This window comes from Anser anser (genome assembly GCF_964211835.1).
Source record: "Anser anser genome assembly, chromosome: 4".
NCBI classification, from domain to species: domain Eukaryota; kingdom Metazoa; phylum Chordata; class Aves; order Anseriformes; family Anatidae; genus Anser; species Anser anser.
Window position 1 is genome coordinate 67,993,093 of NC_139724.1, and position 16,586 is coordinate 68,009,678.

At 41.6% G+C, this 16,586-nt stretch overlaps 1 protein-coding gene across 1 annotated transcript; it reads left to right on the forward strand.

Moving 5' to 3' along the window:
- Nucleotides 1-591: 591 nt before the first annotated feature.
- On the forward strand, nucleotides 592-9,599 carry GPR78 (G protein-coupled receptor 78). The gene is made up of 3 exons (XM_083834758.1): nucleotides 592-2,695; nucleotides 3,174-3,287; nucleotides 7,121-9,599. Exons 1-3 carry the CDS (start codon nucleotides 2,028-2,030, stop codon nucleotides 7,356-7,358), a joined length of 1,020 nt encoding a protein of 339 aa, XP_083690884.1. The 5' UTR covers nucleotides 592-2,027; the 3' UTR covers nucleotides 7,359-9,599.
- Nucleotides 9,600-16,586: the final 6,987 nt, after the last annotated feature.

The following is a 16,586-nucleotide window of genomic DNA, read 5'->3' on the forward strand; positions in this document are numbered from 1 at the left end:
TTGGCTCTGTGATGATATAAAATAGCATCTACCCCACCTGACATCACTGCACAGGCAGCCTCTATTCCCGTATGGCTAACATAAAAGCTCCATAACCTTATGATAGTATTAAATGAAAGGGAGGTCAGAGATGGGTTCTTACTAGTGGGACCCTTAAGAATTGCTGATATGGGAGAGGGATCAATTGCAAAACCTCTGCATGGATATAGACAGCTTCTGCCATGATGGTTCAGTCCTTTCTGATCTTTTGTGTAGTGTTTGGCTCTGCAGTGTTGTTTCCCTGATGATAGAAATGAAACAGATGAACTCTGAGAGAACTATCATACTTTTATAGATTTTTTTCTGAAATGCTCACACAGATATATATTGGATTTTTGTTTGTCAAGCATAAGCACTCTCAATGTATCTGCTCTTTTGTAACTTTGGAAATGATGGCTTTCTGATCAGAGAAAACGTTCATTTTCTTTCCATCCCGAGGAATAATACAGTACTGGTTCTCTTCCAAATAACACATCTCATGTCTTGATGCTATGCTCTTTCATTAAGACATATAACTTACCATAGCAACCTTTTCAATTAGGGCCAGATCCAAAACTTATAACTGCTGTTGGAAAAAACATACTGCCTGCAGGCTTTTTCAAGCAGTTCTGTGTACAGTTATTCACACAGTGGTCACACTTGCGTGACAAGATTACATTGTAGGGACAATATACACAATGCAGCATTTCCTTAGGATATTAACAGTCATTTTGGATAGTGAATGTGCTACCTTTTTCATGCCAGTTCTGGCAATCAACTGTAAAATATGACAGTGATTGGACATGGCAGCTTATTTCTGTACCGGTGTTTTGATGCAACAAAACATTTTTTTTTTGCTTTCATTTGTAAGACAAAGACTTACAGTATCTGGGCATTAGCTATGATGCACCTTCCTGGCAGGTACAGAGGAAAAATTTCTAGAATCCTTCATGCCTCTCTTTTCAGCTTTTCCACAATCTGATAAAGCAGGTTTCTTACCATCTCACTGCCCTGCTAACATGTCGTTGTAAATGGAAAACGGTAAGAGAAACACGTTAGTTTTCCACAAGATGTGCCAGCACCACTCTAATGTGGGCACTTGTTCAGTCATTTGGGGCTTTAAGAGTGTGAGTCCGAGCTGCCAAAGCGAAGTCTTTAGCCAAGCAACTTCTTTTCCGGTGTTGCTGGCTGATGGGGAAAACGTGAATACCCGGAGGGTGATTGTAAATCCTTCAGGATCTATGAAATAAAGGGAAAAAGGGACAGGACAAGTAATCGGGTGGAAGGGGGATGTTCCAAGGGGCACAGACCCTAGCTTTTTTGCAGGTTCCCGAACTGCCGGATCCAGCCGGTGCATCAGGGTGTGCTCGGCACAGCGCAGCGCTTCAACTCCCACCAACCCCTCTCCAGTTCCGACCCTTCCTGAGCTGCGCACTAGCGGAAAGTTGGGCTTCCTACTGCTTTCTCCTGCGGCCCGCGAGTGGCTCAGCCCGACTCCGCGATCCCTGGCTGAGCGCTCCTCCTCTGCGCATGAGTCGCGGCGGGAGGCTCCGCGCCTGGGCTATTTCAGGGGCTGGGCACCGGGGGAAGATGCTCAGTGCCTGAAGGGGGCCGTGCCGTGCCCAGGGGGGCTGCGGCGGCGGCTGGAAGCCAGGAGCCGTCGGGGCAGAGGCGGCTGCAGCACCGCGGACAGCGCACAGCGAGCTCCGCTCCGAGCCTCCGACTCCGCCGCCCCGCCGCGCCCCGGCCCCGCTGCCCCGGCTCCGGCTCGACGCCGCCCCGGACCCCGGTGCCTCCGCTCCGGACCCCGGTGCCGCTGCCCCCGTGCCCCGGCCCCTTGCTAGCAGGGTCCCCCCGGTGCTCTCCCCCTCTCCTCCGTCCCCGCTCGCTCCCCGTTCCCCCCCGGCACCATGCGCGGACGGCTGCGGGCGGCGGCTTGCGAGGCTGCGGTGCCGGCTCGGATGCCCCCTTCCTCCTGCCCTCGCCCGCTCCAGGCGACCCGCTGAGAGATGGACTTGGCAGGCGTGCTGCTGGCGTTGCTCCTCGTGCTGGTGCTGGTCGTCTCCCTGCTCTCCAACCTCCTGGTGCTGCTATGCTTCGTCTACAGTACGGAGATCCGCAAGCAGGTCGCCGGGGTTTTCCTGGTGAACTTATCCTTTTGCAACCTGCTCCTCACCGTCCTGAACATGCCTTTCACCCTGCTGGGGATCCTGAGGAACCAGCAGCCCCTCGGGGGCTGCGTCTGCAAAGCGGTGGGTTTCCTGGAAACTTTCCTCACTTCCAACACGATGCTGAGCATGGCAGCGCTCAGCATCGACAAGTGGATTGCCGTGGTGTTCCCCTTGAGCTACACCAGCAAGATGCGGTATAAGGACGCTGTGATACTGATGGGCTACTCGTGGCTCCACTCCCTCACCTTCCCCTTGGTATCCTTATTTTACTCGTGGGTAGATTACAGCAGCGTTTATGCCTCTTGCACCTTGCACCTGAAGGAAGAGACGGAGCGGAGACGCTTTACGGTGTTCACCATCGTCTTTCACTCCACCAGCTTCATGCTGTCGCTGGTGATCTTGTGTTTCACCTATTTAAAGGTGTTGAAAGTTGCTCGGTTCCACTGCAAGCGGATAGACATTATTACCATGCAGACTCTGGTTTTGCTGGTGGACATCCATCCCAGGTAAGGGGCGCGTGTTCGCATTCACAGCCGCGGGGCTCTTGCGGTGGGTACCCCAGGGCAGAGGGGATGCTCTGCCTCCCCGGCACCCCTTCGTGCTCTCCTGCCTGCCCCGGCTGCCCGGCGAGCCCTCCCGCCTCTAGCTCCAGGCGCTGCTTACAGTGCCAGAAGTCGGTGCTTTGTGCCTTTGTAGCCTGCTTCCTTTAAATCCTAGTCCCAGCCTGCGGGTGGGCTCTCAGTGGCCCGAGGTCCCTGCACCAGGGATCCGCTTTTGGAGTGAGGGCTGCGCTCCTGTTCCCCGGGGGCTGCCCTCCTCCGGGGCTGGGGCCGGGGCTGCCCTGCCCTGCCCTGCCCTGCCCTGCCCTGCCCGGGACAGCAGCTCCCGGCCGGGGGCGATTCCCTTCCCATCTCCGCTGGCTCCGGAGATCTCCACTCCTCGCCCCTTGCCTTAACCCATCGACCCTCTTTTTTCCCTTTGCAGTGTGAAGCAGCGCTGTCTCAACGAGCAGAAACGGAGGAGGCAGCGGGCTACCAAGAAAATCAGTATTTTTATAGGGTCGTTCGTGATCTGTTTTGGTCCTTACATTATCACCAGGTTAGTATCTTCTGCCTGCTGGGGTGGGCTGGGGGACATCCCGAGACACCCATGTGCCCTCTGATGTGAGGATGGTGGTGCCGCGGGAGGGGGGGAAGGGTACGACTAATTTGGGGCTTTCAGAGCCCGACGGAGACCTGGGGCCGGTAGTGAGAGCACACACTCGCACGCTGTCACATGCACGCGCACACAGGCGCGCGCACACGCACACACAGGCGCGCACACGCGCGCACGCCCAGCCCGCTGCGCTGGGAGCCCCGGCGGGCTCTGGTTCTCCTCTCCTCCTTGCTGCCAGCTCTGGAAGCCTCTGCCAAGAGCAAGAGGCTTTTAGGACAAGTACCAGGAATTAATTACACGCCAGTGGGAGATGAAAGCAGTTTAAAACACTCGCCACCCCTCCTTATTAGCACAACCCAAGCAACAGAGGGGAAAGCAGACTGCTTTTTCTGATTAGCTCCTTTTTTTTTTTTTTGTTTTTTAAGGCATAAGTCCAAGCTTGCTGCTGTTGGAAGCTGAGGTGACATAATTTAAATTTATCCAGGCTGATAATTTGGCAGATAAGCTTTGTGTCTGGAAACATTAATGTCTGTGAATATATTGCTAATGGTGCAGCATGGACTTGTGATGAGGTGTGAGAGTTAGCTCCCAGCAAAACCAATAATTAGACTTTAAGAATGTATAACCACGCTTCTAAACTGTTCAGAATCATTTGCATCCACTCTGGTGGTCTGCACCTTTTAAAAGAGTCATATATCATTCTTATTCTGTACTTGTATAGTCCTTATACAATACATGGTTATCATTTTTAAAGCTTGAATAAATCATTGAGCTGGAAGCCAACATAACTATTGCGAATTGCAGCACTTCAGCCTTTTGTCTCTAAATTAAAATGGGCTACAACTTTCACAAGTGATTTTTTTATTTATTTTTTAATGGTCACCATTCAACAGTGCTTTCAAATGCCTTTGGAGAGAACCAGCTTCTGCTCAGGAAGGTGTACTAGTCTTTGCAAAACCACCCTGGTGAAGGCTTTCCCCTTGGCTTCCAAGTTTGCCAGGGTCTGCAGCCACACCAGCTTATCAAAACTGGCCAGCTTTAGCTCAATGAACTTACACAGTCATATACACATAGGTCATTTACAATCATCATTATTACCCTTTTCTTACATGGGTAGTGGGACAGATTGAGGCCAGAGCACAAACATGACAGTGTTTTTTAACCTTTAGGATGACATTTCTTTCAGTTCCCATTTAGATGTTAAACGGGATTCCTGTCTGATTACCTGGATAACTGCACTTTTTTTTCTGCAATTAAAAGGATTATTACAAATATTAACATTACAGCACAGAGTTAAAAGGTTAATTGATCAGTGTTCAGTACATTCTGAGTCATTTTCTATTCACTTTGGCCATAATCAGGGTATAATTGTATTGAACAAAGTGGATTTTGCCATCTTCTTTCCATTTGAATATTACCAGGCTCAGCAAATTCCAGCATCACTTTTTTTTGTTTTTTTTTTTTTCAGTGTGGAGATATTTCTTACACACTTCTAAAATAATTCTTTATAAAGTTCTAAAATAAAAGTGACTTCCTTCTTCAGACCTTGCGTTTGGCAAAAGTGAGATGGTACATTTTCTATGTGTTACAAACGGGTACTGCATATGTCAACAGGGAGAAGGCAGCGGCTTGGTTTACATAAATGTGTATGGCAAGGTACAGCTTCTGCCTCAGTCACGAGGACCAAGAGGGTTCAGTGACTGCAAAATGAGAAGCATTTGGGAAGGACATCCTGGAGGCCCTTTGACTCAAAGGCAAGACAGTGTCCAGGCAGCACTAAATAGAAGGTGGTAGAAGCAGTAAGGTTGGAGGATTTGCTGTCTTTCCACTTCTCCATTCTTATTCCATTTTTAGTGCGGTTGTGTTGAACCAATCTCTACGGAGGCACTGGGAGAGATCTCATCCCCTGTTTTCTTGCTCTTTGGCCTGGTGACTCAGGTTGTATTGTGAGCTCAGTGTTTGCTCCTCATTTCAGAAATGTGAATGAGATTATGATCATTAACAATATATTCATCTGTTCACTAAAAGCCAACAGATGAATTTCATCTTTTCTGTAACATCACTGAAATCAAGAAAATTATACTAAGATGCATCCAGGTGGATATTTATAAGGCTGAACCCTTTTGTCCAGGCCTTTTATCTTGTTAAAATCTGAGTGACTTATTTTTTTCCCCCTGTTGGCTTCAATGCAATTACATTTGGACCCATAATACATTAAAGCGGACACATAGTAATACATCTATTTTCATAACTGAAAGATATCTTACTCTGCTTATTTGGTGTGTTTATAAAAATGTCAGTCATGTAAATATCAAGTGTATATTTCCTGTATTATGATGATCTGCAGGAACGGATAAACTAAGAAACCATGTAACAAATGTCATTTATTATACATTTATTTATTTCTTACGTTCTGTGTCTGAAATATTCATTTATTCCTCATGTTTCCTTCATGTGCTCTCTGTTTTGAAATCACTGGAATTTTCCAAGCAGCTTCCAGCAGGAGTCATCTGATTCTTAAATGTGCTTGCCATGGGAATTATTTTATTTTTATTAATTCAAATGAGAAATTTTCCTTATAAAGTTCAACATCTTGTTGCAAAGTTCAGTTCTAGCATTGGTAAGTCAGCTTTTCTATGCAGAGAGATTGGAACAGCTTCAAAATTCAACACCCTGCAAGTTGGGAGCTCTGCACATTGGAAAGAGGCCAAAAGTTTCTTCAAGCCTTGAGAAAGCTTCAGAGCTCACATTTTCAAACTGTGATGTTTTAGGGTACAGAAAAGGGATATTTTATCTCATGGTGACTTTTTTTCCCCCTTCTGGAATTAATATAGCAAAATAGCATATTCTTGCATTTGCAAAAGTTTTCACGAAAGACGTAAAGACAACGAAAACTTCTTGCCCTGTTCCTTCCACCTTCCTGGAGAGTTTGTCCAATCTAGATAAGCTGTATGCCAGACACTTTCTGGAATAGTCTCAAGGTTTGCTCTCACTTCTGTGGAAAAAAAACGTTTAACCTAGTTGCAGTTTCTCCGACCATGATTAATGGACCAATCTCAACTGAGGTGCTGAGACCACTAATCATCCGTGAAGCACAGGCCAGGAGACACAGGTCTGGAGACAGCTGGCTGGTCATATAATGATGACAAAAGTGTTGTCTCCTTGTTTTCTTTGGCCAAAATATCAGCCAGACAAATACACACAGAAACTTCCACAGGTAAGTCAATGCTGTAGTAGATGCTACTTATCCAAAACCTCTACACAGGCTGGCAGATACGACAGTATGTAAGGGAGACCCACAGCTTCCAGAAGCAGCAAACTTGTTCCACGGGTGTTATGCCCAAATGTTTCAAATGTCATTAGGCAGCTGCATTTAGGCAACAGAGATGAGTGAGTCCAGATCCCCCAAGCTGCCTCAAGCTTGCTGAGGGAGAGGGGTAATGGATTATTTTGACCACTGTCACTTACCAGCACAACTCTATATATTCAGAAAATGTGGCAATAAACTGCAGTACTTTCTTTTCTCTAATGTATGGGAGCATTAACGTTGAAAACACACTTTTTCCTTCTTTCTATAGAGGTATTTATTATTGTTTCCCAGTGGCCTTGTTACAACAGTTCCCTTTATTGAACTCAAGGTGGGCCCTTCTTCTGCAGGGACCGTGTACTATACGAAAATAAGTGTTACTTTAATGTTTCATGAAGCAAGAGTTGAGCACTGGACTCAGTGTGAATATGACACTCAAGTGTTTCCATCTCTCTTTAATGTTTAACAGGTTGATAGAGCTCCTTCCTTTTGTTACCATAAACTACTACTGGGGAATTATAAGCAAGTGCCTCACCTACAGTAAGGCTGCATCAGATCCATTTGTTTACTCACTTTTACGTCAACAGTATAAAAAAGTTCTGATCAACATCGTCAATAGGATACTTAAGAGGGATCTGTATCCATCATCAGGGTACAACAGCTCTCTCGACACTGAAAATGATTACTGCTTGCACAGAACAAACTAACAACATGGTAAGCGTTCCCCTTCGAATGAGACAGGCCTTTGACACGGCTGGAAAGCTGCCTTTTCCCTCTCATGCTGACAGTGATGACAGTGTCTGCAGGGTGTGGAAGCTGCATTAAAAAAATGCAACGTCTTTGTGGACTTTCCTGAAAGGCTCTTCCCTCATCTGCAGCTAGTGCGATGTAAAGCAAGGCCTTGCCCCTGAGTGAATGGAGTAAGCTTGAGGGGTTTAAAAGAGCTTTTGAAGGCTTTAGAGAAGCTTCGAGGGAGCTTTTAATATTTCGAGTCTGAAGACTTGGTATTTCTCGGAGCATCCTGCATCAGATGTAATAACCTACCGTCTTCTGGGACCACAGGAATCCCCAGCTTGGGAGAAGAGGTCCAGAGTCCTCCGTGCTGTGCATGTCCCTTGGCAGCCATGGATCTGTCCTGTTAGTTTTGAACATTAAAATTAAATCTTTTAATTGATTGATTAATTGTATTGGTGCCTCAAGTGAGTGATATGGGTCAGCACTTTGAATCTGAGATTGTTATTATTATTATTCTTTATTACTAGGCATTATGATTGTAACATAGCCTTTAGGAAGTGGTACATATATTTGATATGCCAGTATTCTATCAAGCATAACCAAAGTCCACATATCTGAGTTACTACTATTTAGCACTTCAGTGGTATGTGATTACAATAATTGCAGCAACAGTAACAAAAGCATATATGGAGTTTAGTTAAATAGTATTGTAGTTCCATCACTGAGCTAGTCCTATTCAAACAAGCTTTTATTGAGGGAAAAAAAAAAAAAAAAGACCAGTTAGACAGTAGAAGTGACAGACAGATACCACTGTGTTTAAGATATATTACTTCAGAAGCTATCTGGTTTCAAAACAGGCTAAAATATATTAATTCTTTTTAAGGAATATACAATGTGCAAAATGTTTCATGCATTGGCTATATTTGGTGGATTGTAATAATATTGTGTTCTTTTATATTGATCAATTAATCTGATGATTTTAACAGATACCAAGATTTGTCTGAGAGATATTATAATAAACCTGCTGCCAAATGCCCAGAAACACAAAGCTGCTTTATTATTATATGTATTTTTCTCTTTTATTTATTTTTAAATTTAAACAGGCTTTGGGGGAAAAAAAAAAAGTAGGAATTATTTTTGAACAATGTTCTTTTGATTATATAAAACATGATTCAAAATATTCTATGGCATTCAATAAGCTACTATTTTCTAATCTAGTACATAAAGGGAAAATTAAAGTAATTCTAAGATATATTTAAGAAAAGAGAAGACATTAAAGAACATTTATTTTTTATGTAACAATGAATTTGACCCTATTAAGCACTGAGAAGACTCTTTATGGTCAAACTAAGTATATAAGCATGTGATTAGGTACAAATATAATTTCCTTTGAAGTTAATTGTTCTGTTCCCATGCTGAAAATTAAGTAGAAGCTTAACTGTTTTGTAAAATCAGTGTTTCAGTAGTCAGCACATGGAGAGAGGGTTGTTCCCACTATCCTCAACATGGAAAAAAGAGAGCACCTTATTTCATTCCCATTGAAGTCAAGGAAAGGTGATGATGTGTAACAAATACAATGTTCTCTTATCTCCTGCTTTTAATCTCCGAGGCCTTTCTGAAGCTATTTATTTTTTATTTATTATTTTGCCATGTGAGTACCTTAGGCCTCTGTGCTTTGCATCTATAATTCTGCCTGTGTTTAAACTGAATGTATTATAATGGTTTTGTCTTCTTAGTAAAGTATTTGTACTCTCTCCAATTTTGTGTAAATACAGTATTTCAGAAAAAAAAAAAATTGTATATGGAATCTTTCCAGTTCTACTATCTTCCTGTCTGCCTCCACATGCCTCCCCACTCTGTCTTGCTGCAAGAAGAGCCTGATGCTCCTGTCTTTCACGTTAGCTTCAGCATAAGGACCAAACATCTCTGCAGGGGGCAAGGGGAATGCTAATTTTTCAGTGAGAGTCAACTTTGATAGTCTACAGCACAGTGTGGAAACATGAGTTTGATGATACCCACAATTTTTATCTGATCTTTAATTTCCTAAAGAAAATGTTGCTCACTTTAAGAAAAGAATGTTACATATAGTTAAATATATTAAACTATCACTTCCAACACACACAAATGAAACAAAAAAAAATCTTTTTCAGTATCAACAAAATAGTAGATGAGAGAAAATATAATGATAATCTTCTAAATCTATTACATCAATAAACCTCTAAAGCATAAACCAAAGCCACATTTTAAAGGTATAAACCAGAACATAGTTAAACTGTAACATCTGCTGTTAAGTTAATTAATGAAGCTGATTCATGCCAGTTGAGGGTGTTGCCATGCACACACTTCACAATACAACTCAATCTTGCATTGAACATTTCTGGAGGTGCTTAGGTCTAGACGAAAAAAAAATCTCGAGCTTGCTGCATGTTACAGAATGTCTTTTAGATTTAATTTCCATGAAAAATTAGGAAGCTGAAGTCTACAGTATGCTTCAAAAGAAGAGTAAAGACACCAGAAACTGAGGGAGGGTGAGGAGAGCTGTAATTCTTCTTTTTCTAATTTCCCCTCTCAATCTTGATTTGCAATGAAGTTTAAGCGCATTGTTTAGCCGTAACAGAACGTATCTTCCTCTGCTAAAATGCAGAGCTAGCTCTGTAGACAAATTTTTCTTTCTCCCTTGCTCTCACCATCCCCTCCTCACCCCATACCAGAGAAGTGCTTGTTTTACATTTCTTACTGAGTAGGAAGTGTTCAGTAAGAGGTCATGGTTTCATTAGCCCAGTTTTCCGATGAAGGAAAAAATCCTATTAGCTTGGTTCCTCATTCATTATGTCCTGAGTTATTCTGGGGTAGAAGGCAGTAGAGGGAAAATACACTCTGCCATCATCTTTTGAAACGCTGCAAAAAAAGATCAGAGGATTTACTGCTCTACCAGAGCTGAGAACATGCATCTTATGCTGTGGGAGCATTTACCAGAGGGGTCAGTATTGTGGATTCTCTTACCAATATTTGAGCTAAAATAATCATTGGATACACAATCCTGACAGTTGGATTTAGTATGGATCAGAGGATTTTCCAGAAAACCTGAACTGTGATATCTAAAATGGCATCTTGCCACTGACACACTAGCTAACATGAAGGTAATGCTCCAGGAAAGTGGATCTGGATTTCTCACCCAACAGCCTGGAGTGGGTTTTGCTATAGAAGACAGGAGACTGGCAAATACCTGGCAGGTCTGCTGTTGAGTTGGAGATCATGATACTCGGTTCTGTAGTAGAGCTGTCATGCTGGCACTGACATCCTTGGTGTGAAGGAGCTGTGACCCAACAATGGTTTATTGTTAAAGAGTATGCAAGAGAAATATTGTTTCCTCACAGTAAGAGTAGGGCCCAAATAGTAGGGCCCAAAAAGTTTCTAGGCTGTGATTATTCAGCTTCTGATTGCAATCTATGTCAGCAAAAAAAAAGTCCTCTTCCTTACTTCAAACTTTCATTTTGGCTGTAGAGACTGGAATTCAGAACTGTACCCCTGAGTGACATCCTCATCCTAATGCAGTCAGAATAAAAACTCTACAGAACAATTTAATTAGTCTATGTAACTGAAGAGGCATTCAACTTCAATTTGCTTTACTTAACACACCTTCACCAAAATATTTCCAAACCTGATGATTTGGAATTTTTCTGACAAGATTCAGGATGGAGTTTTGAATCTGCCATTATAGAAGAAGGAAGCCTTTTTACCTCATTTTCTAAGTGAGTGCTCCAACATTTATCAAAAAGAGTGGCCTCTCCAAAAGAAAATAGGATTTGTTTTTATTATTATTATCATTGCTTAGCACCTATAACTGCAGGTAAACTCTGAGACTGTCAACCAGGCTGTTTCTGAGGCAAAAAAGGTGAGGCAGTACTTAGACTATGAATCCCAAAAGGTTTAAGTATGACCTGTATCCCAGCCTGCTCAGTCCTTGCAAGATGGAAGTACTTGAGTTCAAGTGCAAAATCAAAACTAGTACTCTTGGTTTGTGTGATACTAAAAACTTACATGTCTCTCAGCTTAGATGGCAATAAAGACCTCAGGTCTTCATTTTCACTCCACAAATTCCTTATCCTCATTGCAGAGCAGACGTGTCCTTCATCTGGATAAATTTACACCTAATAAACATTTGCAAATAATCTACACAGCTCAATAATTACTGAATACATGTTTACCCTATTTTAACACTAGTAACGGTGGTACTGAACTTAAATTTCAGAGCTATTTGCAATGTTAGGCTTATTAGGTCATTAAGCATGTGGGAAGCAGAGCTTTTTAACACAACTCCTAAAGGACCAGCGAGTGATTTCATTTTATTTATTTTTCTTACAAGTTTGGATTAGAATTCAAACTCTGAGAAATTTAGCTCTATTGAAAATTGTTGATGTTCAAACTCATCTAGATAAAGTGCTTAAAAATACTGAAAAGAACAGTTCTACATGAGCTGGAACGCTTGACTAGATCACATGGAAAACGTACTTTATGTTGTATTTTATTTTATTTTATTTTATTTTATTTTCATTTAATTTAATTTTATTTTATTTTATTCCCCAGAAGTAATTATGTGCAGTTGTGCATGCAGAATTGAACAAGTAACTGTGTGTCTGTCTCAAAAGCACATAGCATATTTCAGGATTGTGAATTGCAAATGGCTTTTTCGGTCTGGTTCAGGAGGACACCTGGTTCGTAGGCGGTGTTAATTACACAAGTAAATTAGAGATTCTGCTTTTTATTTTTGGAAAGCAGGTCCAATTAATATTTAATGGCTCAGTTGGAGACACAGCAGAGCTGACCTTAAGAAAGGTTGTAAATATATGAATACCTTTTGGTGCCAGAAGCTTTGAAGAGCAAAATGTCACCTGGCACAATGTATGCAAACAGTTCCTGCTTGGAGCTGGAGCTGCTTTTCCCTGTGGTTTACTGATGTCATGCAGGCCAAATAACTGGTCCCATTTCTGTGTATCCTTGTTTCTTTTCCCTCTACAAGCAAGTTTGCCTTGCCAGTACATGTAGGTGCATGAAAGGTCTCTAAGGATGCATTATGGAAACGAGGTGCTTTCTGCTCTTTTCTATGAGTGAGCAATGAATGAAACATGAGTCGCTCCCAGCCAGGTTTCTCGTACACTCTTTATGCAAATGAAACATATTGCAAAGCATGTATGTTAAATGTCACAGGGCCCATATGGTAAAGGGTATTTCTGAGTGATAAGAACTATGGATCATTCCAGTCCATTCACTCAATGACATTTTTTTTTTTTTTAACCAGGTGCCTTCAGAAATACTATGAAGAATATCTGAAGTATCTTCTTCACCTCTGAGTCCAATCTACTATCACATATTGCAAGCTGCTGAGCAGTCCACTATGGACAGTAAAAACTCTCCAAACAAAAAACAAAGTACCCTTTGGGACATAACCTAAGGTTTTGGTTGTGAACTCTTCATCAGTTTCACTGTATCATGTGACATTTGCATGTAACATAAATAGATTTGTATCGAGCAAGTTTGGAGCAAACTGTTCAGCACGTTTAAGTTTCCAATTTTCCTTCCTAAACCAAATAGATTGAAATCTCGAAGCACTTCCCAAGACCTCTGCTCCTCATGCCTAACCCTTTAGTAGCTTCATTTAACACACCCTCAAATTTCATTTTTTTTCAACTCAAGGCTTAACACTCTAATTGTATTCCAGCAAAGCCTGACCTTAAGTGGCAGATTCATTACTATCTTCTTTTCACTTTCATAATTCCTGTCTTTACATATCCAACCACTCTGTTCTCCTTGCTTGCAGCTGTCAGCCCTGAGGCACATTTTCAGAGTATTTTACAGAAACCCAATAAATTGCTCAGTGCCCTTGCTCCATGGCATGGGACTAGAGATTGGGTTTCTGTGTTATGTTCACAAGAATGTTTGAATGTGTTTTAGGTCTCCTGTTTCATATTTGTCCTTATTCCCAGTAAAGCAAAATATTGATTTACAATACATGACCTTTGTTTTATGAATAGTTGCTGATCCTTCCTTTTAGGTCCATTGCTCAGAAAGACTTTCAGCTCTAAGTCTTGTTTTTCAGGTAATCAAACTTTTTTTGTTGTTGCTGATGAAGCCTGTGTTAGGCATTTAAAATAGCTCTCTGGGCTCCCCACAGTAGTCCAAATACTCCATTGTCTTTTTATTCTTACTACCTTGTTGAAAACCATAGAAGTACTAGAACTATATTTCTTAGGAGATTTGAAGCACAGACAGATGAAAGACCAAGCAGCCAAGAAGTGCCTTGGATTGAAGTGCCTGAGTCACATTTTAGAAGATACCTGTGAATGTAAGACAAACACTTTCATCCTGAATATTTTTGCTGGTATATCAGAGTTGGAATCAGAGTTTCTCAGGCATTTAAAAACATGTTTCTCATTATGGGCAGGGACACCTCAGTGCTGATAATAGAGATGAATTCACAAACACTATTTAGAGTACAGGAAGAAGACGAGCCCCCTCCCTTCCTGAGGAGCTTGATCCACCAACACCATGAAAAAATGGAGTGACAGACAAACCTTTGTTGTAATACACAGCTGTAAGTGTTTAAGCCACCACTACCTTTTCTACTTTTCTAGATGAAGCTTCAAGAGTCTTCTTTAGGTGTGAGGGCTCATGCTGAGATTTCTCATCTCCTTGGAGAACATCCGCTGGGCCAGGACGAAGGACGGTTAGAAAGGGGTTCTGAACTTCCTTTCTTGTGGAAGTGTTTTCAGTGTACAAACAAGAATTTGAGATGATGTCTGTGAGACAGCATAGACTCTGTGTTTGATGCTGAAATTAAGTGGGTGGGGTCTTTGATAGAAAGGGGGTGATGATGTTCCTGCTCCTCTGGGGGCTGCTTAAATCCAATCTGTGTACTACATCCAATGTATTTTCTTGGTGGGCAGGGGCATGATGGAAAACATGTTAAGGGTAAGATCCTGGTTTCACTAACTTCATAGAGATGTAAACCAAAATTTTACTTGAAGTCCAAGTTTGAATTTGCAGAAATCTTTGCAAAAGACCATATAAGACCATGTCAGTAAAGATTAATTCAGTGAATAGACTCCTTAATTTAAAAATAAAAATATACATTAAACAAATCCTTTGATTCTTGCATATCCTAACAAAATACATTAATGGCACTGAATAGAAATACAATCTGTGAGGTATAGGCTTCCTTCAAATGATAAAATATAGATATTAAGCAGGCTGAAAATGCAGATAGTGTCGCTGTAGGGCAAGCAGCACTCCATGACTCTGACAGTTGCATGCACCTCTCTGGCCTTTTTTCTTAAGCTTTCTCATAGCTCCCTGGGTATCCAGTCTGATGGATACCTGGGCTTGTTGAAAAGCCACACTCACTCCAGCCAACTGAACTTGACTCTCATAAGCTCCTAGTTTTTTCTTTTCTAAGAACCAGAAGAGTACTGTGACAGTGGTGCTAAAAAGGGATTCAAACTCAGAAGCTTCTTTCCTTCCTTCTTAAAAATCTTGTTTATTTCTTGAAAGATATTTATTACAAAGAACAAGGAATAAACACTCTAACTGCACACTTTGCTCATAAGTGTTTGTAAGTATTTATAAATTCCCTTCTGCTTAGTTACTTTCATCTCTGGGTTTAAAGAGATCTGAACAGACACGAGAACAGCAGCATTTTCTCTTTGTATCTCTGCTGGCCTGTGTTCCCTTTGCAAATGCTGAATGCTTGCTCGATCCCCACACTTCCTCCCCCTTTAACACATTTTAAAGCCTCTCTCTTCCCTCTGTTTTCTCATGACACCTGAAATGCAGACCATTTCTTTCCTTGATGCATTCTCATAAACTATTATGTTGTTATTCTCACTTCTTTTTTCTTTCTTTCTTTTTTTTTTTTTTTTTCCTTTTCTTTTCCCTGTGGTTTTAGTTTTCTGTGATCTTTGGTGTTTTTTTAATTAGTTTTCCACTCACAGCTTTTTTTGTTTTAATTTTGTCCGTCTGAGCAGGATTGTAACATGCAAATTGATTAAACTAGAAAGAAAGCTGTGGGGGAAAAAAAAAGGCAATCAAAGAAATCATACCAAGAGTCTTACCAAATCTATTTTGTCCTTTGTGTTTAAAGTCTACAAATTGCTGCAGTCAGTAGCACACAACTGCTGTCATATCTAGCTGCATTTCCATTTTCACATAAAGTTACCAGATATCCATTTATGTCTGATTCAAGAAGGAAAAGGTGTTCAGCATGAATTCCTCAGAGAAATAATTTTATTTTTGGAGCTTCAAGAAAACTTTGAACTTACTGTCCCAATAAACCTTGTGAAGGGAAGGTTGGATTGAAATGCAACCTACCCAATGTGAGGACACACACTGGTTTCCTCTGGGCTTGTTCTGCAATGGCTAACTATCCGTTATTACACTGGCAGATTGATAGCCTCACTTCTAATGCTGATGCTCTCAGGTTCAGCCCTTAGAGTGTCAGTCACCTTTTGGCTTTCAATTGTACAAGATATGAACCTGCAAAAAAACAGAGAAATGGATCCCAGAACCTTTTGCCTTGTAATTTCACATGTTGTTGTTGCATTGTTTTGATGAATCTTGAGGGTAGCTGTTGCTTGGCAACTTGAAACTAAACAGGTCCAACTTAAGTAGAGTATGTAAATGGCTTGCTCTTAGCTAGCAAGGTTTCTTGACATCCTGACATCTTGCTTATAGGGAAAAGCTGGAATTCGGACTTGCCTCCTGGTGCAAAATAGTTTCTTTCAAGGAGGCAGAAGTAGCTACTGAGAGCTGTGCTTAGCACAATAATTTGTAGAAAAATTGAAAAACTTACTTCCTTCAGGTATTTATCTGGATATCTGTACTCCAAAAGTGTCCTGTTTATCAGTGATTTAAAGGAAGGCCCAACTAATCAAAATTTTGATTAGTAAAATTAACTTTTTTGATGAGTCAGTGGATCTCTTTTGTTCCCTTATCACAGTAAAACACTACAGGATAACTTATTGAAATTAAAAATTGAGGTAAATCGGAAAAATACAGATTCTCAGCTGTCATAGGGATCTCACTGTCACAGTAGGTCAGGGAGCTAAGAGTATGTCTAGGACCACTGATGATGGCTTTTGAGCTGATAATGGTCATGTCCTGAATCCTTGTAGGCTGAAAGAAAGGACAATGAACCTCTCCCATGG

What these genes read in the sequence shown, in the direction of transcription:
- GPR78 (XM_083834758.1), top strand. Translation starts at nt 2,028, where the DNA reads ATGGACTTGGCAGGCGTGCTGCTGGCGTTGCTCCTCGTGCTGGTGCTG. An exon ending in CTGGTGGACATCCATCCCAG is followed by an intron (nt 2,696 to 3,173) that starts GTAAGGGGCGCG and finishes TTCCCTTTGCAG; the next exon opens with TGTGAAGCAGCGCTGTCTCA. An exon ending in GGTCCTTACATTATCACCAG is followed by an intron (nt 3,288 to 7,120) that starts GTTAGTATCTTC and finishes AATGTTTAACAG; the next exon opens with GTTGATAGAGCTCCTTCCTT.